General features: G+C 41.3%; 1 protein-coding gene and 1 long non-coding RNA gene across 2 annotated transcripts; both read right to left on the bottom strand.

The window, feature by feature from the left end:
* Nucleotides 1-823: 823 nt before the first annotated feature.
* Nucleotides 824-27,227, bottom strand: LOC104909981 (uncharacterized). Its single transcript, XR_004158998.2, has 4 exons — nt 26,572-27,227; nt 13,434-13,494; nt 1,945-2,148; nt 824-1,381 (listed from the first exon to the last, which is right to left on the bottom strand). It is a non-coding gene; the product is annotated as an uncharacterized LOC104909981 (long non-coding RNA).
* KCNF1 (potassium voltage-gated channel modifier subfamily F member 1) lies at nt 24,441-26,578 on the bottom strand. The gene has a single exon (XM_003204501.5). The coding sequence runs from the start codon at nt 26,271-26,273 to the stop codon at nt 24,810-24,812; it is 1,464 nt and encodes a 487-aa protein (XP_003204549.2). The 5' UTR covers nt 26,274-26,578; the 3' UTR covers nt 24,441-24,809.
* Nucleotides 27,228-27,735: the final 508 nt, after the last annotated feature.

Genomic DNA, 27,735 nt, shown 5'->3' with positions numbered 1-27,735 from the left:
GTCTTCTTTGTAAAATCAAAATGGTATAAAGTGGAAAAAAAAAACAAAAACAACACAGTAACCTCATGACTTCAGCTATTTGAAATATATTATTAAAAAAATATTTATGTGTGTTGTTAAACATTCTGCATGCTACAGTTGCTTCTGTAATAAACGTTTCATGGAAACAAGGAATTTTTCAAGAATTTTTTGAGAAATTAAAAAAAAAAAAGATGTTCCAGTCAAACATTGGAAACCAGTTAGTTCACCACTTTTCTGCTAATAGAAATCTTGAACTGCTTGGCACCTGACCAGTAGTAAAAAGAGCAGTGGTGTGGTGGTGCCTGGTTGGCCTCCTTACTGCTCTGCCAATTTATGGGAGCCCTCTCTGGCTGCTGGGCAGGTGTAAAGGGCTCGGGCTCTGTGTTCTACCCAACCTCAGATCCAACTATGGAAGGCACTTCGGTAGCAGCTTCCTTTTGAATAGAAACATTTGTTGTATCACTAAACATGAACCTTACTTATCTTAACCAGATTCCCTACAGGTATTAGTTGATACTGGTTGACTACTCATGAAAACGTGTAGATCTACAGCAATAGAGAATTTTGTTTGTTTGTCTTTGTGTGCCTTAGGCAGTATATGTAAACATGTTTAAATTCCCAGGTACAAATAATTATTTCAGGTACAATTTATAATAGGAAACATGGAGGATAGATGTAATTCTAATATAAAACTGAATGACGGAGGAAGAAATGGGACATTGAGGAGTATGCTAAATCACATATGTTATCAGATTAATTGGTCAGGATTTGTTTGTACTGCAAATTCATGAAGAGCCTCGATCATAGAACTTAACTGATAATTGCCTGCTTGCAGTCTCATAAAAAGAGGAGACAAATGGTAGTTGATGAAAGGCACCAATTTATGGTCCCTGCAGAAATAAAAGCAAACTGCTGGTATATGGAATGGTCACACAGAGAATTTCTAGTTCCTTACTGTGAAAACAGGACTATTATTAACTGAAAGACATTATTTATTTTTTAAAAAAGTGTTGTAAATGTTCTTTCATACTAGGATCAAACTGCTTATTATTTCTTTGATTTACCTTTTTTAATAAAATGAAAAGGACTTGTTCTCCATAGAATGACATTAAAGCAGGCTTTACAGAATAGGTAGAAAGGAAATCTTGACATTTGTATTATTTATTCTTTTGTTTTGATGTTGACAGAAAGCCTGCTGTAGTTGATAGCAGCATTTTATTGACTTCTGTGGATTTAGAATTGGAAAGTAGATAATCAGCAAAGAAACAAAAACCATGGAAAGATACATACTGGAAATGACAGCTCTCTGCTTGACTCAGTTGTCTCTCTATCCTCTTCCTCATATGTGTTCTTGTGGATTCTAAGTGTGGGGAATAGTGTTTGTTTACATTTATGGTAGTTAATGCAATAGACATTCAGCTCAGTTTGTCTCCAGGCATTTCCATGTTTCAGCTGTTACTCAGTAATACATCTAGCCAATCATGCAGACATAACAATCAGTAAAGGGAAGACCCCATTAGGTTTCTTTTCTATGCAGCTAAGCCTCATTATTTCTGTTAACAGCAGAATAAATGTTTTTAAATGACAAATTCCCCATCCTAATTATCAGTACAGATCAGGGTAAGTAAGCCATATCTGGATTTCCAGCTACTAATTAGGATATGCACTGAACTACTTCAAAATGTATGCTGGATTACACAATTGGTGTGACCCAGTCTGAATTCAAGGAGCAGTTGCTGCTGCTGAAAGCACTATGTTTTTAGCTTCAGCCAAGATTCAGCTGGATTGAAAGCAAAACTAAAGGTCTTTTATTTATACCACATAGGAGAAGACTGTCTGTGTATGCCGATAAAGATACAAGGTGTTCACAGGAATGTTGTTTCTTGCTTAAGTTATAACCTGCAGGGACTTAAGTGTACTTACCTTTACCTTGCTGTTTGCCTGTGCTGCCTCTCTTATCTGTGCAGAGGCCACGTCCCCTTGCTTTTCTCCGCTCTCTGCGGATGGTGAAAGTTCCTGGAGGTATTTATTAAGGGCCAAGGAGGGGAAGGGAGAGGAATCTGAGCTTTCCTGAATGATTCCCAGATGCTCTTTTCTTTCACTGCCTGCTGGATGCTGGTTGTGAATCTGCAAGAAATCATACATTCAGTGCACATTTTGAAAGATGGGAGAAAAATTATGTGTGCTTCTTTGGAAAGCTATTTGCCATTTGTAGTGCAGAACCCAGGCACTGTGCCGGGCTATACCTGTTATGCAAGGTATTACACAGATGCACAGCAAGACAAACAAACGAGCCTCAGAATCTTCTCCAAAGAATTGCACTTTGTGTACATTGGCACCAGTGAACATAACAAGTAAAGCAGGAGGAGAGAGAGGCAGCTCCTTCGGGCATGTTGTGCATGGCATAGAGTATTTCAATGTAATCAGCAGATTAGAAGTGGTAGCTGCACTTGTTTCCAGGCTACCCATTAATTTTTTGCTGCAGCCTATTCTTCTATGAAGCAAAAATAATTTTTAAGTCTGGGTCCTGAGCCATTTATATAGTTGGGTTTTCTTTGTTTTTCTTTCTCATTTGCACATTTCTTTTGGACCTTTTGAACATACAATCATGACAACTCTTCCCTCATGTTCCAGACAAAAGGGAGAAAAAGTCCATTTTGATTTTTTTCATGGCTGAGTTAAGCACAGCATATTTTCAGCAAATACTCCTTCCACTGAAATTTCACAATTTAAATTTTCAATCATATATTTTTGCTGTTTGTGTGTAAAGCTTCTAATTACAGCGTCCTAAACAATCACATCCAAATGGGAAGGGTGACAAAAAGATTGCTGTGCTGCCAAGGGCTTTGTAGACCTTAAATGCTCCTGGGAGGGAAACAGAATATTAAGCCAGAAAAAAAAGTCTTCAAGGAATATTTAGTAATAGATTTTGTCATTTGCAATTAATTCTTTTAACAATAAGCTTCTGAATATAGTGGAGAAATGGAACATCTTGTTTGTCAATTAACGTAAAGTGCTTTACAAAAGATGTTATGACATTTGTCTCACTTTGTCTATATCAACATGACAGTCTAGTTAGTAGCTTAAAGTCTATTTTCCTCATGGTTTTATCATAAGGACAGGATGGAGTCACATTTTTTTTTTTTTTCTGTGTTACGTACTTACCTTCTCCTTGTGTTTTATTTCAAAAAGTTACTTTAGATTTGTGCTTGCTGCATAGTCATAAATACAATTTTTGCATCCTGGTGTTTATTTAATTAAATCAGTGCTCATAACACTGGAAATGAATTGACAACCAGCATGACTGAAACTATTCATAATAAGAGCTCTAGTTAGCATTCAAATCTATCATTCTTGTGGGAGCTGTGAATAAATTGATAAGAAGTAGATAGTAGCCAGTGTGTTCTTCATGTCATACCAATGTGCATTGAAACATAAATATTCAATATCACTCTGAATTTTGAAATAACGGAGCAAAAAAGGAGCAGAAACTTCACACAGCATGTGTGTGGCATCCAGGGGATCAGGCCCAGCCAGCACGGGTTGATCAAAGGCAGGTCGTGCTTGACCAACTTCATCTCCTTCTATGACTGGATGACCAGACTGGTAGACGAGGGAAAGGCTGTTGATGTAGCCTACCTAGACTTCAGCAAAGCCTCTGACACGGTCTCTCACAGTATTCTCCTGGGGAAACTGGCTGCCTGTGTCCTGGACAGGTATATTCTTCTCTCAGTAAAGAACTGGCTAGAGGGCCGTGTCCAGTGGGTAGTGGTTAATGGAGTTAAGTCCAGCTGGCCACCTGTTACAGGTGGTGTCCCCCAGGGGTTGGTACTGGGTCCCATCCTGTTTAATGCCTTTATTGATGACCTAGATGAAGGGATTGAGTGCACCCTCAGTAAGTTTGCAGATGACACCAAGCTGGGAGATAGTGTCAGTCTGCCTGAGGGTAGGGAGGCCCTTCAGAGGGATTTAGATAAGCTGGATCACTGGGCTGAGGTGAATGGGATGAGGTTCAACAAGACCAAGTGTCGGGTCCTGCACTTTGGCCGCAACAACCTCATGCAGCGCTATAGGCTTGGGGCTGAGTGGCTGGATGACTGTGAAGAGGAAAGGGACCTGGGGGTCCCTTTAGAGTTAGACTTGGACAGTATTGCTCACATCTCACTACATGGAATTCAACTCTCTTTTAGTACAATAACACTGGTGCAATCATGTTGTAAATGACTAACTAGCAGGGAGAGGTGGTTTTAAGTCAATGTTTACTGTCCTGTAGCAGAGTGGAAAACACTTAACTACTCCACTAGGAAGAAAGAACATTTATTAGCAGAAGAAAAATGCAATCTGAGATAAGCCTAAGGCAAAATGCCAAGTAAATTCTGCAAACCATACTTTAGGAGTGAAACTACAGCACTAGGATCAGCATATACAGAACCTCTTTCACTTATGTCTTCTTCAGCATTTTATTTTATTTTATTATTTTATTTTTGCTGTATTCTGTCTGTCTTTTCATGGAAGTTCAGACAGTACAAACTTGAATGAAAAGGGCTCAAGCACTGAAAAACAGAGGCAGAATTTGACTGCTGCCTTTGTGAATGAAGAGGAAAATTTCTGTTGATGTTTACTTGAGTTAGCGAGAAATCTCATGCCAAGAGATTAATGGGTGCCTGCAAATAATGTATGAGCAATGCAAATAAGGAAGGTGCACAATTTCATCCTAGAGGTGATAGATGGTTAAAAAGAAATCCTGCTCACATATGAAATGCTCTGACATTTCTTAATAGCAGATCTGGCTGTGAACTTTGGATTTGATTCTTCCATCTCCAGTGATGCAGATTGAACTCTGTCTTGTCTGATCCATACAGGCACTTGCGATTGCCACATACAGACTGGAGCTATACAAAAGCCTTGGCATTTGTATAATTAACAGAATGCATTAATTAAGCTCTGGATACAGAATTCAATAATGCAGAGCTTGTTAAATGCCAATAGCTCTAAAGGCAAGCTGATCATCTCATGCCTTCTTTAGGTCCCTGTGGGACTGACTCCCTCGTCAGGAGATCTCCATGGAGGAGACAGTGCCATGTCACTCTCCATGGGGATATGGCACCCTACTCTTCCTTGGGAGTGTGCCCAGAGCTATGTCTGGCTAGTCACATCTTACACACTGCAGCAGCCAGCTGCTTGGTGAGAAGGCCGAAGTGCATCCAGCCTGTTGGTTTATACTTTGTGTATGTGTGTGGTCTGTTTTTGTCCCAAACATAAATTGTATCTGAATTACATTATTTATCCACACACACTGCCTGAACTCATTCCTCTCAGCCTTCTCTGGGGCCCACCATACCACTCTCCGCTATCTGCTGTGCCAGTCAACTCATCAGACCTCTTGGCAGAAGAGCAAGTAATGCCAAAATCTAAGTCACTCTGGTGGAAATAGCAAGTTTCTTGAGTCCTCTTCTGCAAAAAGAAGCCAAACTTTTCATGGATTTCTGCATTGTTTTTCTTTGTGCAGCCTTTAGATTTAAGGATTGTGAAGAGAAACTGATTTGTAACTTCTACAGAATTACGTTTTAGAAGGACATGATTATGCAATACTGAATTTACCTCAAATATATAATTATTACATAACTCAGTAGTAATTAGAATGTAATGATATTTACTATCTGAAAGGACTATTAAGCCTGACTGCTCCACATCAGGACTGGTAGAATCTTTTCAAAACTCTTCATATGAAAACTGCTTGAAGTCAATCCCATCCATCTTATCCTTCTACAAGGGTAACGTGATAGAAGTCATCTTCTTCTATTCCTATCTGTTGGAAAACCCTGTTTTGTCATGTGTTTTGTCATGTGTTGTCCCAAGCATTGTTCACTTTCCTACATTCTTAGCAGAAAGCTTAGCTTGTTCACAAAAACTGTTCTTCATGGCAATTAAAAGAAAAAATTCAGAACTCCATATAAAAAAATCAAACAACAATCAAACAAATTATTTCTGAGCACCAGTCAGAGCTGAAAGTATAAATAAAGAGTAAATGCTGATTATTAAGCTTTCTTTGCCAAGATCAGGACTTTGAAACGTTGTCTTGGATTTATTATCATTCTTGCAAGCACAGCTCAAAGCATTTCAGATACGGTACAGGCCCATCTGTCAGCTAGGGGAGAAGAAAAGGCAAGTCAATTAAGAACATTATAAATTAGATTTGTTGCTCTGGGCTGGAAAGATCCAGTTGAGCATGCTGCAATTCTGAACACAGAAGAATGGGAGATGAGCCAAGAGAGAATTTCTCTTGATGCTATCACTTGACCTACTTGACCTGCTTCCCCTGTCTCCCCAACTCCCTCAGCCCAGGATACAGCTGTACCCAACCTCCTCTGGCCCTCAAAGTTAGAGTCAAGTACTCTGTGAATGTGTGGGCTGAGCACTAGATTGGGCTATTTAGTCTTGTAGTCTGACCCTGTGACAGAGAGAACGCCTGTTTTACATCTCATTGAGTACACCCAGCCCTGACTTCTGTAGTGAAGAGATTGGTGGCCATTTCCATTTGCCCTGCGTAAACCAGATTTACTTGGTATTGAAACAAAAGCAGAAGAAGTAATTCTTGTGTTATACTGGCAGTGATAACCTGTGACATCCTGCAGGAAGATGGCACAGAATTAATGCTCTTGCAAGTGGCCTTGCACATCTTGTACATTTTCCACAAATAACTGTGGACAGAAGTTGTGGGAGCCCCTTGTCTGGAGGTGCTCAAGGCTGGGTTGGATGGTCCCTGGGCATCCTGATCTCTTGGGGGGCAACCAGCCCACAGCAAGGATTGGGGTTGGAGCTGGGCGGACTTTGAGCTTCTTTCCAACTCAACCACTCTGTGATTCTGTGGTTCTACGCCTCATAATTTAATCTGCTTTGGCTTGGCATTTGAGGTCAACATGGGCAAAGAATGACCTTCAATATGTTTGTTGCACTTTTTTTTTTTTTTTCTTTTTTCTTTTTTTTTTCTGACAGTCTCCATATCCTTTCTTGGTGATGCAGCACAGTGCTCCTCTGGTATGCGTGTAAAGCACTAATGGGAAAAGAGTATCTGAGAAGTGAACGTAGACCACATTACTCTTAAGTAAACACATCAGGCAGCTGGTAAAGGTCCAGCCAGCCACAGTTCCCATGAAACTGAGCCTTATCTTTACGTTTCATTATAATCTGAAGGAAATTAACACAGAACCCTTATGCTATGTTTGCTTTACAGAATTACGGCTGGAATTGATGATCTTACGGACCTTTTTCAACCTAAATTATTCTGTAATTCTATAATTCTGTGATGTACTATAGGCTGTTTCTCTGCGTTTTTTTTTTTTTTACTGGTTCCTTTGTTCACAGAACTGCTATGACCTATTGCCCAGAGCATGTCTGTGAAGCACACACTCATAAACCTGTTGCCACGACCTTAAAATCATTGCTGCACAATGTGCAGCTCAATTCTGAGTCTGCACTAGACATACTAAAGCTGTGGCTATTTTTGTAGGCAGCATCACTTGTTTTTCCATTCTCTTCACATCATGCACCTGCTTGATGCACAGCCAATCTGCATTCTGCCAGCAGCTTGCATGTGGTCAGCCATCGTATGCCAGGGAAGGAGGTGAGATGCCTCTGCCACACCATCAGCAGGGTAATTTTCCAACTGAAGGCTCATCATTTTGGACAGGAGCGAAGTGATTTCTTCCTTGTATTTAAATAGCTTTGGTCTCAAATAGTGTCAGGGCACCGTGTACTTGATGGAGGTTTCTCAGATGGACTTTGGGATCTACTGCAGCCTGGTGGTTAAATATTGTTTATGTGTTTATGAGAGTTGCCAAGACTGAGTCTATGTACTCAGTGGTCATACTGCAGTGTGGACAAGGAGCAGCTTGGACACCACCTCCATTGCCCAGCAACCACCGAAAGCACCCTCCATGCCTGGAGGATGTCATAGCTTGGGGACTGCTCATTTGTCTGCCAGCACCTAGCTGAGCTGCAGGCTGGGCTTGGCCAAGATGTGACTGATGACTGCAACTGAGATGGATGTGCATAGAGTCATAGAATGGCTTAGGTTGAAGGGGTCCTTAATGATCATCTAGTTCCAACCACCTGCCATGGGCAGGGCTGCCATCCACCAGATCAGGTTGCCTATGGCCTGCACCAATCTGGTCTTGAATGCTTCCAGGATGGAACATACACAAAGTTGATGATACAACTGGATGTGAAAATTGTCCCAGATTATCTCCATTCATCAAGTGGGAGAATAGCAAAAGTGGCCATTTTACTAAGAGCACAATCAAACCTGCATGCAGAAAATAAATGAAACTAGTCTAAACAGAATTAATTTTTAATAACTTTTGCAGTGGTTCATAAATCATCCTCTACTAGCTCATGTATGAGTGGAAACTTCTCATGGAAAGCTGATCTTATCTCAGGGGAAGCATTTTGCTTCTGATACATGGAAAAAATGTTTGGTTCAGCTTGTAGAAAGAGGTTAGAAACACAATCTTCTTGAGAAATGGTGAGATCTTTCATATAATCCAGAAATGAAGATACCACAGGTTTCATAAGACGCAAAAAGTTTTACTGGCTCTCCAATAAAGGATGAATTTACTCAATTAAGAAACGTTGCAGGAATTTGTTCTCTTCTCTTGCACTGCACTGGAAATCAGAACTGGGTTTTTAATATATTGGTACAAATTGGAAATAATTTTCAAGGGTAAACTTATATTTTATGCTTTAAAAAGTATTGTTATTCCTTTTTACTTTTGAGTTCAATTAAAAGATGGATGACTCAAGAGAGTTTTAAAGAGCAAAGCCTGGGTGAGCACTCGTCATTAACGCTTGTGATAATGTCACTAGAATTGGGTAAACCTTTCCCAGAGGAAGGTTGCTCTCATTCTCTCCTTTACCACTTGGTAAATTGTCTGGAGCCTGGGGAATCACATCTAAACATTATAGAATTAAAAATTATATAATTAAAACAAAATTGGTAGGATTTTATTACATCTTTTTCATGCATTTGCCTATACATCCAGATTGGAATTGAAAACCTATTTAAAGGTTTTAAATAGGTTTTATTTAAAGCATTTCCATTTACTTAGGGGATAGATGCCACTGTTGCTATTTTTGCAATTTATAAATGGAGGCATATAGAAATTGAGTCAACTTCAGCACTGGCATGAATTTTCCTTCACGCGCATTAATGCTGAGTTCAGCCATGAAATACTATGTAGCTCACACAGATGATGCGGCTAATAAACATGTAGGAACCTGAGGCACCAGCTCCTGAGTGAGAAATGACCCAATCTATGGCTGGTATCATCTGACATCTGAGAACCATGTGAAGAAGAGGCCACCAGAGGAGGCTACAGCCAGTCCAGCAGCTCAGCTGTTGGTTTAAGAGTTTGCACTGAAAGGCAACGGGAAAGAAATATTCCACTGGCTCAGTGGGTCGTTGTGGTCCTCATGATTTTAAACATTTCAGAAGTTCAGAACTTAATAGTTCCTAGTAGTGTAGTTTGATTGGAAATAAAAGACATCTCCAACAGCACAAAATCCTGAAATAATAAGTTCTACAAATTAAGCCTCAGCTGCTACAGCAGTCAGTCTTGAATAATAATTCATTTTGTAACAAATGAGATGATATTTTGGAAAGATTATTTGTGCAGAACATAAATAGACTATTTAGGACTATAAGAATGTGAAAAAATTGTGCTTGGTGATGCAAAGATAAAATGTTTATCTTGAGACTGTGAATATAATTCTCATTCCATTATATTAATTCTCATTAAGTGTAGACCAATGTGTTTAAAACAGGAAGATGATTTCTTTCATCGAGATTACTAGAATGGAAAGGCAAAAAGTAAATCTCTCATTTTAACATCTCACTGGTTGTCTGAGTTGGGTTTTTTTTGACAAGTTTTACAGTGCATTCCTTCATCTACCTCAACCTTTCAATTTTTTTCTGTGAATTATACTGCAAGAATGTTTCTATTTTTGCCCAAGTATGAGCTTTTTTAGAATGCAGTTAGGTATTCATCAAAATGGTTTCTCAGCTGAGTGAGAGTCGCTGATTATACAGCAAATCAAAATCGGTCACTGAACATATGTATATTCACTTACATTTTAAATACTGAACACAGTGTTTTTATTGTATGTATGTTAAAAAGTCAGTTCCAGAATGGCATAATTTACTTCTAATAACTGAATGTTGTGAAAGCTACAGAATTTTTTGTTCAGTTTGTCTTCCCAAATGATTACTTCAAATACTACCTCCTTATCTCCTTAATTTTTTTTTCAATGCCAATAACTGAAATTATGCTCTAACATGATAGCAGAAATCAGTGGCCAAGGATACTAGTGGAAACCTATTGATGCAGAAGATACTCTTTTCATATAGCCGTAATGTTGGGCCAGATGCTCAGCTATTGGTTTTATGCAGAAAGTAGGCAGGCTGGGAAGCTCTAGCAATCCAGAAGCAATTGCTTTTGACAGGCTCTACGAGATTATTTACAACCTGTAACCACAGCTTTGCTACCTACTGTATATTTCCACCATGCACAACATCCCTTTCCACGTATTGGCTGAACATGATCCTTTGAACGCATAAGTTACAGGGATCTCGTCTGGGACTTCTATGAACTTATGGAAAGCCATAAATCCATTGCTCTGCTCCCTAGATATTCAGTGTTTCTGAAGGAAGATGCAAAGAGTCATCCTTAGAAATTTTGTTAATTGTATTTATACGTGGACTAATGTAATATATTGAATGTATAAAAAACTTTTATTAAGTTCTGACTGGTACTTTTGCTGCCTGGTAAATTGCTTCTGGTCAGAGCTGGGTACATTTAAGTCCTTGGTTGATTTAGGATGTGGATGTAAGTGGCAAAACTCAGTTTATGAGCTTCATTATTTCTGGAGTGAGGCTGCCCGTACAGTTCATTAATCTGCCTCATTTTTATTATCTCTTTCTGAATAGCAGCCACTTTCTTAATATGCATTTTGACACCGAGGTTTAACGGCATTAAAAAAGAAAACAGATCCACGCGGAGAAAGTACAAGTTAGACGTGTTCAATTGCTCAATCACGGGAAGGTGGTTCATCTCAGAAGTGGAATCTCTACCGTTCTTTTTCCATTTAGGTTTCAGTTTTTGCTCTGTTAGTTTGAAAACCATCTGTATAAAAACATTTTATCTTGCTCTCTGGAAAGGTGTATTTTTTTTTCTGCCCAAAACTAGAAGGATGAGGAAAGCAGCTACTACAGGATCCCAAGTATACCATCATTTTTTATGTTTTTTTGAGCACTTCTAAAATCTGTATAAATCAATTTGATAAGAATAAATTCATCTGGCAATAATGCAGTTAATCTTACATGACTCTGTGGAGGGGTGTCCTTCTTTCTGCTCAATCCCTCTACCTTCAGCAATGCACTGCATCTCCATATTGAGTTGAAAAATACTGGGGATGTGCCCTTCCAGTTCAGAGGCAAAAGCAGATCAAATTAATGATTAAGTTGTGCTGGGGTCTGCAGTTCTTTGTCTTAGTAATTCGAGTCAGCAATTCAGATAGGACTTTTTTTCTGTGGGTACATAGGAGAATATTTTATCTTTAACTTTCTTTTCAATGTACTTTTCACTTGGAAAAGTTCTGTATTTAAAATATATGCATATATTTGAGCTGACATTAATTTTCATAACGAATGTGAAAATGTAATGTACGCAGTCAGTTCAAGCTCATTACTGAGCTATTTTAATAACATTCATAACCATTTTGTGCTAAAATAAATAAGCATTTTTCCTCACAGCCTGAACTGCCTATGGAGAGCAATACGCTCTTGCTGTGAGCAAGAGGGGAAGCACCATTTTTCTGATGGCCTGAATCTTTTCACCCTGTCCATACGGTTGCAAAAGGATTAGGACTACATGGATTTTCTGCCGTGTATGGAGCAGTTTAACCTTCATGCATGTGTTCTCTGCTTGGAAGTGTCTGTCTGGATTAGCACATGTTTTTTTAGCTCTGAAATGCAGGGCTTCTGCAATATGTTCTCAGCATAATTCTGGACGAGTGCCTGAATGAATGGAGATGCTCACAGTGAAGGAGTAATGTGATCTTTGGAATAGATGAGTATGAATGGGAATGCTTTGACAGCAGAGATCAGACAGACGTGTGTCAGACTGTCATGCCATTTGCAGGAGTCAGGAATTGTTGCTCGTAGTCATTATTCCTCTTCCAGGGTGTTGCACTTCTTCATGTACAAAACTATCCTTATGCTAAGGGAAAGGCAGTGATAGGATTTAGTCTTGCACAGTAAATAACACCTTGCTTTTTTGCCCAGGTGGTTTTATTCTTGTCTCCAGATTTTTATCATCTGTATATATGCATGTGAACTGGAAAGTTTCAGTGTACAGATAGGCATATTTAAAGGGGTGATAATAAAACATCTTTACAGTGGTAATTTCCACTAGAATTCCAGTGAGCTGATACACAGAAAGTGTTAGGATCACAGAATTGTTCACACTGGGATGGAACTCTGTTACCTCAGGACTAACCTCCTGCTTTGAGCTGGCTGAGCTGAGTGGGATGTTAGGACAGCTGCTCAGGGCTTTGAACCCCCCTTGGATGAAGACTGCACAGGCTCTCTGAGCCTGATCCCATGTCTGACCATCCTCAGTGATATTTCTTTCCTTACAGCTGGACATTTCTTTAATTTATGGCTCCTGTCTGTTACTCTCCTGCTGTGCACTGCTGCAGCTCCTCAATGCATGCCTCACAGGCAGGGGCAGGATGCTGGTAGATCCCCTGATGATGTCCCTCATCCTGGCTGAATCAGCTCAGCTCCCTCATCTCCTCACAGAGTAAATGCTCCAGCACTGGCCATCCTGGTGGCCTGTGCCCAAATTCCCTAAGTCTGTCAGCATCTTCATACATCAGGCTTCTGCAGAAATAATCGCAGAATTAAGGTCTCAAACTTGAGTTTGTATATATTTTTATACCATTCCTTGCTCTTGCTATTCACTGAGCTAATCTTTCAGCATTGTTCTGAAAGAAAAATCTATTGCCAGTCCCTAAGAGTCATTATTCATGTTATCTATCTTCTGGGAATTGCATTAATAGTATCATCTTTATTTTTGCTGTAACATCTTTTTTTTTTTTTTTTTTCTTTTTTCAGTTCATTTGCTGAACTCCATAGATGGTGGATGTTTTCCAGAATTAATGAATCCTTTAGTGACAACACCATAATTCATTCTCTAAAGATTCAGTAATCCTTTTTAAAGAATGATGTGAACATCAACAGGTACATGAAAAAAAAGTTTCAGAATTGCTCCCTATTTCTGGCAAGCCAATAAAGACTTCCAGTGGGAAATTTCTGAACATCTGCAGTGCCAGGTCAGGCACCAAACACTCACCTGAGGGATTCCAGGTGTGCTGACACCTCACAGCAAAGACAGAGAAGCTGCACTTTCTTTTCTTCAAGAGAAAGGAAAAAAATGCCTGTATTTAGTTCTCAGCATTTTATCTGTGCTCCAATGCAGTCAGTATCAGTAGCCTTTTTTAAATAACTGATTAAATAAATATCATAGAATCACAGAATGTCCATGAGTTGGGAGGAACCCACACAGAGTCCAACCCCTGGCTCCGCACAGGACCACCCAAACCCAAACCCTGTGTCTGAAAGCGGTGTCCAAACGCTCCTTGAAGTCCGGCACTCAGGGCTCTGCCCACTGACCTGATCAGCCTGTTCCATGCTCACTGCCCTCTGGTGCACAGCCTTTTCCTGAGATGCTCAGAGGTTCTCTGCATTTATTTCACAGGTCTTTAGTAAACAGTTAACTCCTCTCATAACTGCACAATGTAAGATGAGAAGCCAAAGATTAGTTACTATCTCACAGAAGTGGCAGTTTTAACCTGGAAGTATTTATCGAACTGATTTACAATGCCATCTCCAACCTGTGACCTCTCAGTAGAAATTAAGCCAAGTGTATGATTTTTCAAATTATTAAAAAATATTTTAAAATGAAAGACAATCTGTCACGATTTCCAGCACGAAAAATATTCTTCTAATTCATACGGCACAATCTTGCTGTTGTTGCCTTGGAATTGAAGCAGATACCCATCAGAAACAACCAGAGGAAGAACAGTTCATCAAAGAGGAGAATGCAATGGTTTTATCAAATGAGAAAATATTCATGCATTCATTGAGAATTTTCCCTTAGGACTCACAAGAAAACATTGCCATCTGGAAATAAAGGGGATAAGACATACAGCCATTAATTTTCAGAAACATTCAATATTCCTTTTTGTTGGATTTTTTCCAATTAGGTGAGTCAGCTCTGTGCTGCTTGTGGAAAAAATAAGGTAATGACAAGTTAATTCTGAGGAAAATGTGAATAGACTGAAACTCATTACTGAGTTCACTTCAGAGTTCTTCTGTAGCAAATTGTGGCTGTGTGAAAGATTATTTTCTGCATTATGCAGAAAATAAATATTAATAGAAATTTTCTTTTATGTATATAAATAGAAAGGTGAAACATATAAATATGTGCTAGCTTATATATACATACTCAATAACAAATCTATTTACTATAATATTTTCCAATTATACCTGTAGCAAACTTTTCTGAAAGTATTTACCAATAATTTTGATACAATATGCAATGCTGATTGTATACGTACATATACATGTATATACACAGTCTTACACATGTACTCTGACACTGTTCCAGCTGGATTTGTCTTTAGCAAAGGTCTTGCAGTGCCAAAAGTACTGAAAGGACTTAAATCATATCGAGCTAAGTCACTCAAAGGGAATTGAAAAATTGAGCCATTTAGTATCTAAAGAAAGGAGGGGACAGACTATCGGGGTCTGCTGTGATAGAAAAAGAGGAAATGGTTTCAAACTAAAAGAGTGAAAATTTAGATTGGACATAAGGAAGAAGCTTTTACATTAAGGGTGATGAGGAACTGATACAGGTTACCCTGAGTGGCAGTGGACATCCCATCCCTGGAGGTACTCAAGGTCAGGTTGGACGGAGCTCTGAACACCTAATGAAGCTGTGGGTGTCTCTGTTCAGTGCAGGGGAGTTGGGCTGGATGACCTTTAAGGATCTCTTCCAACTCAAACAATTCAATGATGCTATGTATGATGGTATCTTTTCTGCAATATAACACCACACCAGGCAGTCTGGTAGAGTGATAAGTTCATGGAATTTTAATACCCAAGTACTACTGACTGCGAGTGCTGTTTTGGCTGTAGTAAAATCCCTGTCTGTCGCTCCATCTGCAATAAATGGGAGATGAAGTCACACCATTTCAATGCAGGGGCACAGCAAGGACTAGGGAACGTGATGCAAAGCATATGTATGGCAGTAAACATCATGGAACTGCACCATTAGTTGTATTTCATCTAGTTCATCTTATTGTAAAAAATGAGCATGCAGTAATGGAATAAGTGTTCGTAAATGTTTCACTATTGAATTTAAATCACAGATTTACTTCAATAACAAACATGGGATAGCATCTTAATTGGTTGTTAGTTGAGTTGCGTGGGTGGTAGTATTTTATCTTTATTCAGATGACTCTGTGAAGTCATATTCAGTTATGTTTTCTGTAGTGAGGGTACTGAACTCAGACATGTATCAAGTGTTCTTCACTTTACTGAAATCATAGGGCAATAACATCAGAATTATTACCAAGTTTTATTTGTAAGATTTGAATATGTATGAGAAGCTGTCTGGAGAATGCTAGATGTACACCAGAAAGGCAACACAACGCTTGGGTCAGAATGCTAAGGAAAAAAAGCCCTTGCAAAATTAAAAGCATTCTGTAAGTACTGTATCTGTAAAATTTGGTGCTGGTTTAGTTTATGAAAACAGTATTCATACATTGCTACTCAGGAGTCAATTTGCAAACCTGGAAGCATGATCTCCTTGCAGACTGTTAGAAAAAAACAGTAAGGATTTCTGAAAGGCTTGGTCTAGACTCATCACCTGGAAGGCATTAACCAACCATGCTCTTCCCAGTGTTGAATTTCTCTTTCCAAAATAGGAGTTAACAGTGCAGTTTCTAATTCTGTTTTCTTTCACATCAGATACTGAGGATCCAAAGCTGCAGATTCTGCAGGGTGGCAAAGCTAGAAGGGGAACGGCAGTGAGGAGCCCACGGTTTTGTCAGGGCAATGGGCTGCAGGGATGGCTGGCAGAGCTTTGTGAGCGTCACAAAGTGTTTGTAATTTGGAGAACAGTCATCTTTCCACCCTGCTAGTTAGAAACTGTAGTATTACAACAGCCAACACACTGTGTTATGTGGTAATTCTCCTGCCTCATCTGAACTTTAAATGCCTTTCCTCATCCAATATCTGTCATTCAGAAAGCGCAAGCAGCCTGTGTGCAAACTTCACGTTCTAATGCATTTTAATGGATCATAGTTAAATAAGACCAATTTGCCACACATTTGTTATTTTCTCTGCCTTTATCAGTTTTCACCAGAAAATCATTTACTTTGATTTATTTTTGCATTTGTTGCAGTCTCTGCCAACAATGGATTTTCACTTTTTTTTCCCAGATCATTGGTAGACACTGATGTACTAAACAGGACAGTGAAAAGCCCTGAAGTATTTTAATAGTAATTTGTGGCCCTGGGCAGCCTCAGTTGGTGGAGGGCAGCCAGCCCATGGCAGGGGTTGGGTGGGTGGGCTGTGAGGTCCCTTCCAACCCAACCAGTCTGTTATTCTATGTTTCCTTGATAAGGTATGTTCCCAAAATGCAGCAGCCATGAGGCTGCCGTAACTGCAAGTATCCTCATCCCACCCCATCACAGGACTGATATACACACAAATTTTTCATGTTTCATTACAGGTTGCCATTGTCACAGAGCATTATATGCCTTGCATTGATGCAATGGTAGAATAGGTTGAATTCTGAGATTTTAGATGAGTGCACTGCACTCCACTCCTAACTACAGATTCCCTAGAGTCACCATCATTGTACTGCCCCACACTCTCTTCACCTTGCTGTTCATTTTTTAAATCTACACTAAGTACCAATTTAGATGAGTAAGCTAACTGAGGAAGCATCAGAAGGGATTGTATCAGCAAATTATCTTCCTTTTCCCCTCTTTGTCCTTGCTGTAACGTCATTTAGCCCACAACAGTAAGAAATGTATAAGAATGGTTTCTTTCTATTAGCGGATGTGACACTGATTCTTGAGTTCTTTTGAGCTGCTCTAGCCACTGTGGGTATTTCAGCAGCCAGTTTGCTTGCAACAAGTTGCAACATCTTCAGTCATGTAAAACAGAATTTTATTACTTTCCTTCTAAAAGTCCCTAAAAATTGTGAGCCACAATCTTTTTGGGATGGCACATGTTAGTATCACAGAATCACAGAATCACAGAATCACCAAGGTTGGAAAAGACCTTCAAGATCATCCAGTCCAACCATCCAGTTATCAGTAGCTTGCAATGGTATATAGTATAATATATACATATTATATATAATATAATAGTATTCAATAAGCTTAGCCAGATGGTCAAGCGTTACTGACTTGTGCAGTGACACCTGCAAGTCTCAGTCATGGATGTGAATACTGTCAAACTGTGTCCTATCTACAGCCCTATGACTAATCATAGAATCATAGAATAGCTTGCATTGAAAGGGACCTCAAGGATCATCAAGCTCCAACCCCCTCTGCCACATGCAGGGCCACCAACCTCCATATCTAATACTAGACAAGGCCGCCCAGGGATCCATTCAACCTGGCCTTGAACATCTCCAAAATTAACAACATAGTCCCTTCAAAAAAAAAATAATAATAATAATTAAAAATATATATGTAACAAACAGGTATAATTGGTATAATTTGGGTTTAGACAAAGAAGGGAAGTTGACTTCTCTGGAAGTTTATTCACCTCTTACAAAGTCTCTTGTATTCGGAGCCTGCTGGCATGTGAGCAGTGGTTCCCATGTGGCTGAGCCAAGACCATCTCCAGCAGCCCAGCCTCCAAGGCAGGAGGCTGCACGCCTCTTAGCTGCTCATTGAGGTCATATCCACTCTCCTGTGCACTGTTCTTCCCAACTCAGAAACATTTTCAGATACATTAGCTATGAGAGAAGCTCACCTGAATACCCCTTTGAGTTGCTCGGGTCCCAAATGAGCAGTTCAGGTGGTAAGGATCCCCACATAAGGCAGACTGTGATGGCCCCAGTGTGCAAGGCTGGCAGCTGGTGCTCCCTCTTCCAGCCAAGGCAGCATAAATGTGCATCATGTGAGTCACAGCAGGGATGATGTCGTACAGCAGCAATTAATTTGCTCCTAAGGCAAACCAGTTTGAATGGTGAAGGCTTTTGCAAATGGAACTAACTGCTCCAATGCAAATAAAGTGGCAACAACAACCCCTTAAGTCTGAAACCCAGTAGGCAATGGCTTGACATTTGTGCTGCAAAGAGTTTACGGATTCCCGACAAGCTGGATAGGAGCTGTGTTTTGGAGCAACAAGTGATTTATTTCTGTGACAACCAGTAGAAATAGAAGGACCTGCTGGCAAGCAAGGTCCTTGCAAACAAGCAAGAAATAGCCAGCTGGCCAGCAGCCATGCCCAGAAGAAAGCCCAGGGGAGGGTACAGGTCTTACGTCTGCTTGAGTCTTGCCTGCTAAATAGCAAAGGAATTCGTTGTTGGCTCTTTTTTATTATTACTGTTATATTGTACAGAATTACATTTGTTTTTAGTAATGCCTCTACAAAGTAAGCTGGGGAGGCAAAGGTCAGGCTGCCTTCTAGATATTTCAGCTCTCAAGCAATAGGGCTGTGCTTTCTCTGTTATTCATGAGCAGAAAATCATTCTCATTTACACTGCAGCTGCCCCTGCAGGGACCAATCAAGGTCCCATTGTGCTGCTGTCTGACTGGTGGCCAGGAGCAGAAAATTGCTGGTGCCTGCTTGGATGTGGTTCAGAAGCATCTGTTCTTTGCCATGTAAGGTTTAACATGAGCACATTTGGATAGGCAAAGCACATAAGCCCATGGTTAAAGTGATCTCTGTACAGGAAAATGTATTACAGTGTTTCTGTTCTCTTGAAGGGAGCAAAATTTAAACGTGAAAAAACACTTGGCTAAATCAGACAGGGTTGCTGTACCCAGACCTTGTGTCTTTTGAGCATTACACATCAGAGAGTTTTCTGTGGATGGCTGGGGTCTTTCAACGGGCGTGGTGATGATGGGTTGATGGTTGGACTAGATGATCTCATTGGCCTTTCCAACCTTAATGATTCTGTGATTCTCTGCATAAATAAAAGTCTTGAACCAGCATGGTTTCCCTTGCTGGCACGTTATACTCCTGCCCTGTGACTGAGCACAATGCAGGAGCAGCACTGCGTGGGAGCGTGCGACTCACCTGCTATGGGCTGTAAGCAGCAGAGGGACGGGGCCTTTCAGCTGTCTGAAACAAAATAATGGAGTGTGATAGACTGAGATTAGAATGGGAAAAATGACGCTGAAAGGAAAAAAAAATGTAACAGTGATAAGCTGTCCAATTATGGAGTAATCTTGATGGAGCAGGGGAAGAAACCAAAATGGCATGAAGTGTTTAATGATAATTACTCCTGTATAGACTGAGAGAGAAGGGTTAATTCTTTACTTGCTGATAATGGACGAGCTCAGACTTCAGAGATGTGAAAAGTTAAAAATCAACGTATGGCAATGAATTCATTATTTATGTGACTATGACAATTTGTGGTTCAACATTTTTGCTGTTAAAATAATGCAAAAATAAACAACATTGACCAACGGCTCCTTCATATTCTGGGTATGGAGTCAAAATGCTGCATCTTACGCAATACTATGCTGGTAAGCATGTAAAAAGCTGATTTTGTAATGCTGGTAACTGTAATGCAGCAGAAACTTTGGTTGGGATCAGTGGAGTGCATCGGAGTGATAAAGAATTTCCCCATAAAGCTGTTACAGCAGTTGGTGCTGCAGTTTGTCTCCTGCATAGCCAAGCAGGTGCCGGCTGCCAGAACGCTTTCTAAAGCTCTCTGCAATGCTGCCCGATGTGCTGCCTTCCTCCAGCGGCTGTTATCTGACTTTCCACCATCCCATGAGCTCTAACACAGAATTGTGAGCTCTGGCACAGATTGATGAATACAGATTCATTTATTTGCAGTGCTACCTATTAGAGGGTAGAGGTTAATTCTTTATAACATAGGGAATCACAACATTTCATGCTTAAACCATTTTCCACTGAGGTCAGGAGAGCGATGCAATGAAAATAATTATTTCTGTAAGCATATACAACGTAGTATTCAGTCTTCCTTTTCATTTTGAGATGTAATGTTTAAAGACAGTACTCTACTTAGATTCCTTTTAAAACTTTCCTTCCTTTCTGTGCCTATTATACCTCTTTAACTGACCAGGATGATTTAACAGTACTTGTCTTCCAGCATCTTAATCTTCCAATCTTAAATAGATTTTCAAGGCTCCCCTTACATGGGTAAGAGAAAAGGCAGCTTTAAGGCATTGGCAGCTTTTCATCTACATACGAAAGCAACAGAAAAGAAACAATGAAATGGCACAGCTTCTCCTGGAGCTCTCAGACCTTTCCATCATCTCCATCTTCCCCCTAGCAATTTATGTGAGCATGCTTCATGCATTAGCCTGGTTCGCTCCTCTGCATCATTCCCCCTCTTATACTCTCAGGGCAGGCAGAGCTCCTACTGAATTCAGGCCTAAACTGGCTAATTGCAGGAAGAGAAAACAACTTCTGTTTTAGAGGGATATCTACAGCCAAAGCAAATGCATTAAATACACATTGCCCTGAGTTTACGAGCATTCAAGAATAATGTTGCTGCAACTTCTGATGAAGTTTGATCTGCACTCATAAATACAGAGATTATTCCTCACATTACTGTTCGTCCGAAAGGTAAAATGCCATGTGAAATCTGGTGTGGAAAGAAATGCTAATATTCATAGAATCAGAATCATTGAGGTTGGAAAAGATGTCTAAGATCATCAAGTCCAATCTCCAGCCTATCTCCACCGTGCCCACTGACCACGTCCCTCAATGCCACATCTCCATGGTTCTCGAACACCTCCAGGGACTGTGAGTCCACCACCTCCCTAGGCAGCCTGTGCCAGCACCTGACCACTCTTTCTGAGAAGAAATTTTTCATGAGATCCAACCTGAACCTCCCTAGAGGTTCTTAAGACCATTACCTCTTGTCCTATCATGAGCATTTTTAGGCAAAATCCAGTAACATTGGATGGAACAGGCAGACAGATCTGCACATCCCAGTCACTGCCTGTAGCAGTGTGGGCAGGAAACACTGGGGTTTGTCAGGGGATGTAGCACTGATGGCCACGCTGGCAGAGGAAGCACTTCTGCCCAGCATAACTCATAAAGAATTCTGCTCCATTTATCTTAGCACATCTGAGAATGAGAATATAATGGTTTTGTGGTTCTTCCTCTTAGGTTTTTTGGCCAGGGAGATTCAAGGAGAACATGAGGTGTAAAGAAAACTGCCTAAGGGTTTCTGAGGTTGCATCACTGTTACATTCAGCTAAAAGCAATAAAATCCTACCTATAGATGTTTTTTATCTGAGTGTCCCCAGAGCCAAGGTGGCATGTCAACTGTGACATGCCCCAGCACACAGCACAGGTTGGTTGCTGCGTGCCTATTACCTCCCTGAGATTAATGCCGTGTGTCACCAATCACTGCAGCCATCTTCCACACATCTGAAAGCAATTTCCACTCCATTAAGCTCCAACCCATGCGATGCCCAGAAAGCTGGAAATAGGCTTCATTTTACCTACAGCTTTAGCAATTGCCAACAACCTACTGTAGCGTAGTTCATTAAGTTAAGACTATTGAATCAGATTCTGCTGGCAGCTAATCCCAGATTTACAGCTGAGGTTGGTGTTAGGTAGGAGATAAAAGCAGTCTCTTCAAGGTTTTACTCTGGAGATTCTGTACAAGAAGGGGACTGACGGCAACTAAAATTATAGTAGCTCTGCTTTCTTCCAAATTTCTGTTCACTGTTTTCTTTCTAACATTTTCTCCTCAGCCCTCCCAGTTCCTCACAGGAAGGGTAGCCTGTTTGCTTTGTCCATCTGGGAGTCCAGAGCTTTTGGATGGTCGTGGGGGCTGCACAGATGTTCCCACCTACTCCACCCCAAACCCTTAGGTCTGCTAAGTCTTATTTTTCAGATTAACTTCTAATAAAGGAAAGAGACCCTGCTCACCTACAGACTCCCCCGTGTGCTGCCAGCATGCCCTGTCCCTTGTCAACACTTGATTTCCCCAAGGGCTCCTCCTGCAGTGTGGGCTAGGCAAATGGTAGAGATCTGTGCTGCCCATTCACATACATGTAAAATATATATATCTTACCAATATGTACCTTACACAAGCAACACCCCCCAATACAGTGCACATAGCCTGGCTGGAGAGCTGTCTGGGCATGAGAGGCATCAAGGTCACCCCAAAGCTCTTCTCAGGCTTAAGCAGACTCTGGTGCTCAAAGGCATAACTCAATGGGGAAATACAGCAATAAATTTATTTCTGATAAGAGAGGTTCATTTTTTTTTATATTATTGTCACATTAAATAAATGGCAAAGCACAGCGTTGAAGATTTGGTACTTGGAGTGCTAAACATATCTTTTAGCATTTATATAGTGCTTCCCTCACTCAGGAAAGCACTTTTGCTAACTTAATTCACTCTCAGCCACCCTCTGCGTGTCAAGAAGGAAATCAAGAAGATTTAATATCTCCATGACAGATGAGGCGTACCACTAGGGCTGGCACAACTCCCTTCCTTTTACTCGTCTCTCACCCTCAGTATCCCATCCAAGGTGACTTTTGGTGGCTGCAAACCACACCTACATCCTGGAAGACCCCAGAGGTTGGACTAGATGATCCGAGTGGTCTTCCCAACCTCAATGATTCTATGAGGGGCAGGATTGTGCCCCTCTGGTGAGAGCCAGGGGGTGAAAAAAACTGGTGGAGGGATTCTGATAGAAAAAGGGTTGCTTTGAATTGTTGGGTGTTTAAGACAGGATATGATGAAGAGATGGTTTAAAAACAGGGTCATGGGAGGAAAAAGGTCTTGCGACTCTTCCACTGCTCTAGAGGAGTGCTACAGGTGGGTGCTAAGGACCAGCCAATGTCACCCTGCATGGGCCACCACTCACCCTTGATGCCATTAAAGAGAGCAGCCATTGCCAGCAGACAGCTTCTCATTCACCAGAGCCCAGGGGTCAGCAAGGTGCCAGGAGAGGGTGCAGAGCCCACCCTGCATCTCTGCACCCCTCCTGTTGCCACAGCCCCACCACATGCCCAAGTACCAGGAGAAGAGTCCCAGGAGTCTGCATGGGGTCTCAGATACAAGCTGCTCAGGGACAGATCATGGCTCACACTGTTGTTTTCCACTTGAAGATGGAAAGGGGCTGCTTGACACAAAAGGGAACAAATAAGAACAGCCACCCTCATCCTTTAATCTGCTGGGATCTTACTTTCAGTGTACATAAACATGTCTGTACCCCCAGGTCTCCCCTCCCCTTTAAGCTAGCATCACTCCAATGGATTGATTTCAATGGATCTCTCTAGTAGAGAGCCATGTATTGCACTCTTTATTCATGCCAAATGAATGCACACATAGACAGTGCTTGCTTTTGGGAAGGATAGTAGTTACACACTGGTGTTGATTAATATGCTGATTAATGAATAAGGCACTGATTAGTGCCTACTACCTCTGTAAACTGACATTCACAAAACCATACAGTTATTGTAGGGATGTGATGGGCTGAGTTGTTGGTTTTTTTTTCTTAATAACCTGATAATATGCTCATTCAGATAGACAGTCCTAGCCTAAATCCTTTGGAGATGACACCATTTTCTGAAACTTCCCTTACACTTACTTTCAAAGAGCTAAACTTTCCTATTGAGCGGTTCCTTCTCACTAAACTTCTCTTGGTTTAATGGTGCAGTAAAATATTTCAATGTAACTTACATTGTAAATCTTACTGGAATATAAAGACTTCTTGAAAGATACCTGCAACTATCAATTGTAATTTTGTAATTATGGTAGAACAGATGTTTATTTCATTTGTTTCTTAAAATACACTTGATTCTGTTTTGCATCACTGCCCAAAAAAAATAGCTTCAGGTGCTATTTAATTTTTTTTTTCTTGAAAGAGAAACAGGTACGTATCCAGAAAGTCAAGCCCACGGTACAGGTTACAAAAATGAAACCATTCATTGCCTGCGTTATTCAGCACAAGGTACATGCTCATGCTCTCAGTATCTTCAGGCTGAAAGTGTTTGCAACGTTTTGCTATAAACCCAAACCCATGATGAGTGAAATATTGCTTTAATTTTTGAGAATGATTTTCCTAGCTGAAAAACCACTGATTACAGCCTGGAAGACACACTCGGTGTGTGATGTTGCTCTTTATTGTTATAGGTACAGAGCTCTGATTTGGCAATGCTGCACACTCAGATCATCAAACATTTACGGGTCAGGAAGAACTTTTCAGTATTTAAAATGGTTACAAATGGTTGCTGTCAGAATGCAATCATTATAAGCAGTCTGATCTCAATGGAGTCCTATGGTTTTACTTTGGATAATAACAGCAAAGTCTTACCAACTGCTGATGGAGGTAGCACGGGTTACTTTATGTTCACGTTGGAAAAGCAAAGCAGTGCTCCCTCCCAGCACCAACAGATCCCTCTTGTCCTTTCCAAAGCTGTTTGTCAGGTTGTCCCCATCTATAGGCTTAGCGCCGACAACAGCTCACAGTTTATTTGCAGCTTTGAAGCCTGGTCCTATAGTGTTTCTCTTCTGACAGGAGATGAATAAAGGTGTCACTGTGGGAGACTTTTAGCCGGCTGCTATAAAAAGGGCCCTCCTTGCCCTCACTTGCAAGGTCCCCGAGTTCACTCTTGGAGCTTGCAGCTTTCCCCTCAGCTGAGTTTAGCTCCATCAGCTCTAATTCGTGCTTGGCAGCCGTTTCTAAAACCCTCTGTTTGTTATAGTACCTGACAAAGTTATTAATGATAGGGTGGATGGGAAGGGCAATCGCTATCACTCCGCAAAGAAAACTGATGGCAGCATTCAGTTTTCCTAGAGTAGTTTTGGGGTATATGTCTCCATACCCGACTGTGGTCATGGTGATGATTGCCCACCAGAATGACTGAGGGATGCTTTTAAATAAGGTATCGGGGTGACTTTGCTCCATGGTATAGCCCAGGGCAGAAAAGACAAAGATCCCAACAGCTAAGTACATGAGGAGCAGCCCCAGCTCCTTAAAGCTGCGTTTCAGAGCATAGGTCAGGGTCTGGAGCCCCGAGGAGTGCCGTGCGAGCTTGAAAATCCTCGCGACCCTCATGATGCGCAGTGCTTGGACCGCCTGCTGGACATTGCTCAGCTCCATCAGCTTGGCTCCCAGGTGTGTCAAGGTGAGGCTGACATAAAAAGGAAGTATAGCTAGTACATCGACAATGTTCATGAATGACAGGGCGAAGTGAAGTTTATTTGGAGAGGAGATGAGCCTCAGCACGTACTCCATGGTGAACCAGCCTATGCAGGCTGTCTCGATGCTGTCCAGGGTTGGGTGCTCCACACGGTTCCCCTCCGCATCCAAGACCTGCATGTCTGGGATGGTCCCCACACACATCACAACTGAGGAGATCAAAATAAACAGGAAAGACAGAACGGCAATCACTCGAGCTGGGTAGGATGATTCTGGCTTCTCCAAGAATTTCCAGATGTACTTTTGACATCTTTTCCAGCGGCTTTCGGAGGCATCCACTCCCAAGTCATCTAGGATCAGTTGCACCCTTCGGGCTATTTCCTCCAGTTCCTCCTTTTTCTCACTCAGATGAGTTTTGCAGCAGTCATCCAAAAATTTAAGATCCACTTTCCAAAATTCCATCTCATTCTTGAAACAGATGGGGCATATTCCTTTCTTCATGTGAATTTCCCCAAAGTAGTACACATCAATAATGCATTTGAAAGCATCTGGATCTCTGTCAAAGTAAAACTCTCTCTTTCCAGGATCGTAGTCATCGCAGAGGGAGAATATGCTGTCGTATCCCCCCGACAGGCAGTTGAGCAACTCTGCCAGCCGTGTTTCTGGGTACTGGTTCAGGTTATCACTGTAGAACACCTGCCTCACCCCACCGACATTGACTACGATCTCAGTTTCTTCGTTTTTCTCTGTTACGTCAGTGTCCGCATCTGGAAACCTAAAGTCACCTGCCATTTTAAATGGTATTGGATTCTAGCTGATTTTTAGGCTGCCGTTCGGTTTCAAAGACTTGTGGATTTAATTTCTCATGAAAGCAAATCGGCAGCAAATCAGCTCTGCTGCAAATGCCACCAGACTGACCTGGAGCGGCGGGGGAAAAGGCTACGGACACAGAGCTGCGCTCAGGAAAGCCTGGTGAGGGATGCAACAAGCTGCAGTGAAAAGACAAGTCATTGGGCTGCCGTGCCTGAAAGCAGGAGGTTAGAAAGCTCCAGCGGATCGTAAAGAGAAGAAGCCATTCAATAAAACTCACCCCTCTGCTCAGTGCTTGAGAGTCTTTTCGGGTCCCATTCTCTCTCTAAATGCTATTTATTCACAGGTTGGAAGTCACAGCCGAGAAATAAATCCTGTGCTCTGCTTACTGCAAAGTGGCTGACAGTTCTCGGGGAGGGCGAGCCCGCAGAAAACTGTTGCCGTTTCCCTCTTCGATGTTTCCCTAGAAAGATGCTTTTTGATTGGGCTTTCTCTTTCCGTTCTCTTTTTACTTTAAGGTCCTCCCGAGTTTCCGCGCTGACTCCCGCACACGGTCGGTGCGAGCGTGCAGAGCAGAAACTTGGGCTTGTTTTCCCGTCGCTGTTTCCCAACACAATGGGGCTGAGCTCCCTTCCCAACCCTACCCTCTTCTGGCGAAACCCAGCAAAGCACCAGCTGCAGCAGCACCCGGCTATTTATACACCCGCACGCCTGCAAGAGGAAGGCTTTCCAAGCTGCCCTGCACCTGAGTGATATTTTTTTACGCATATTAAATACAATACACGATAATCTATAAAGGAATTCAGAGCTGCAGTACAGTGCTTCTATGAGAAATATAGTCAAACAATTTCTTCTGATGGTAGAAGTCAGAGAAAAAAAAAAAAAAAAGAAGTGTTTTGGAATAAAGACCCAATGTAAATCTTGCTCTAGTGCAAATGAAGAGTGATTCCCTGCCAGGACTTTGAGTTACTGTCGGCTTCATAGAATCATAGAATTGTTTGAGTTGGAAGGGACCCTTAAAGGTCATCCAGCCCAACTCCCTGCAACAAACTGGGACACCCACAGCTCCATCAGTTGCTCAAAGCTCTGTCCAGCCCAACCTTGAGTGTCTTCAGGGATGGGGCATCAACTACCTCTCTGGGCAACCTGTGCAGTGCCTCACCACCTTTCTTGTAAAAATTTCTTCCTTATATCCAATCTGAATCTCCACTCCTTTAGTTTGAAGCCATTTCCCCTTGTCCTGTCACCACAGACCCTGCTAAAGAGTCTGTTCCTTCTCTCTTACAGCCCCCCTTCAGATACTGAAAGACCGCTCTCAGGTCTCCCTGGAGCCTTCTATTCTCCACACTGAACAGCCCCAGCTCTCTCAGCCTGTCCTCGATTTGTACCCATGTTATTGAGAGTCAATGGAGATCACAAAGCTTTCACTGTAGTTGTAGAGTCA

Source organism: Meleagris gallopavo, chromosome 2 (genome assembly GCF_905368555.1).
Source record: "Meleagris gallopavo chromosome 2, MGAL_WU_HG_1.1, whole genome shotgun sequence".
NCBI classification, from domain to species: Eukaryota; Metazoa; Chordata; class Aves; order Galliformes; family Phasianidae; genus Meleagris; species Meleagris gallopavo.
This window is presented reverse-complemented; position numbering and strand designations above follow the sequence as displayed.

Excerpts from the sequence above, each read along its gene's own strand:
- KCNF1 (XM_003204501.5), bottom strand. The coding sequence starts at position 26,273 with ATGGCAGGTGACTTTAGGTTTCCAGATGCGGACACTGACGTAACAGAG.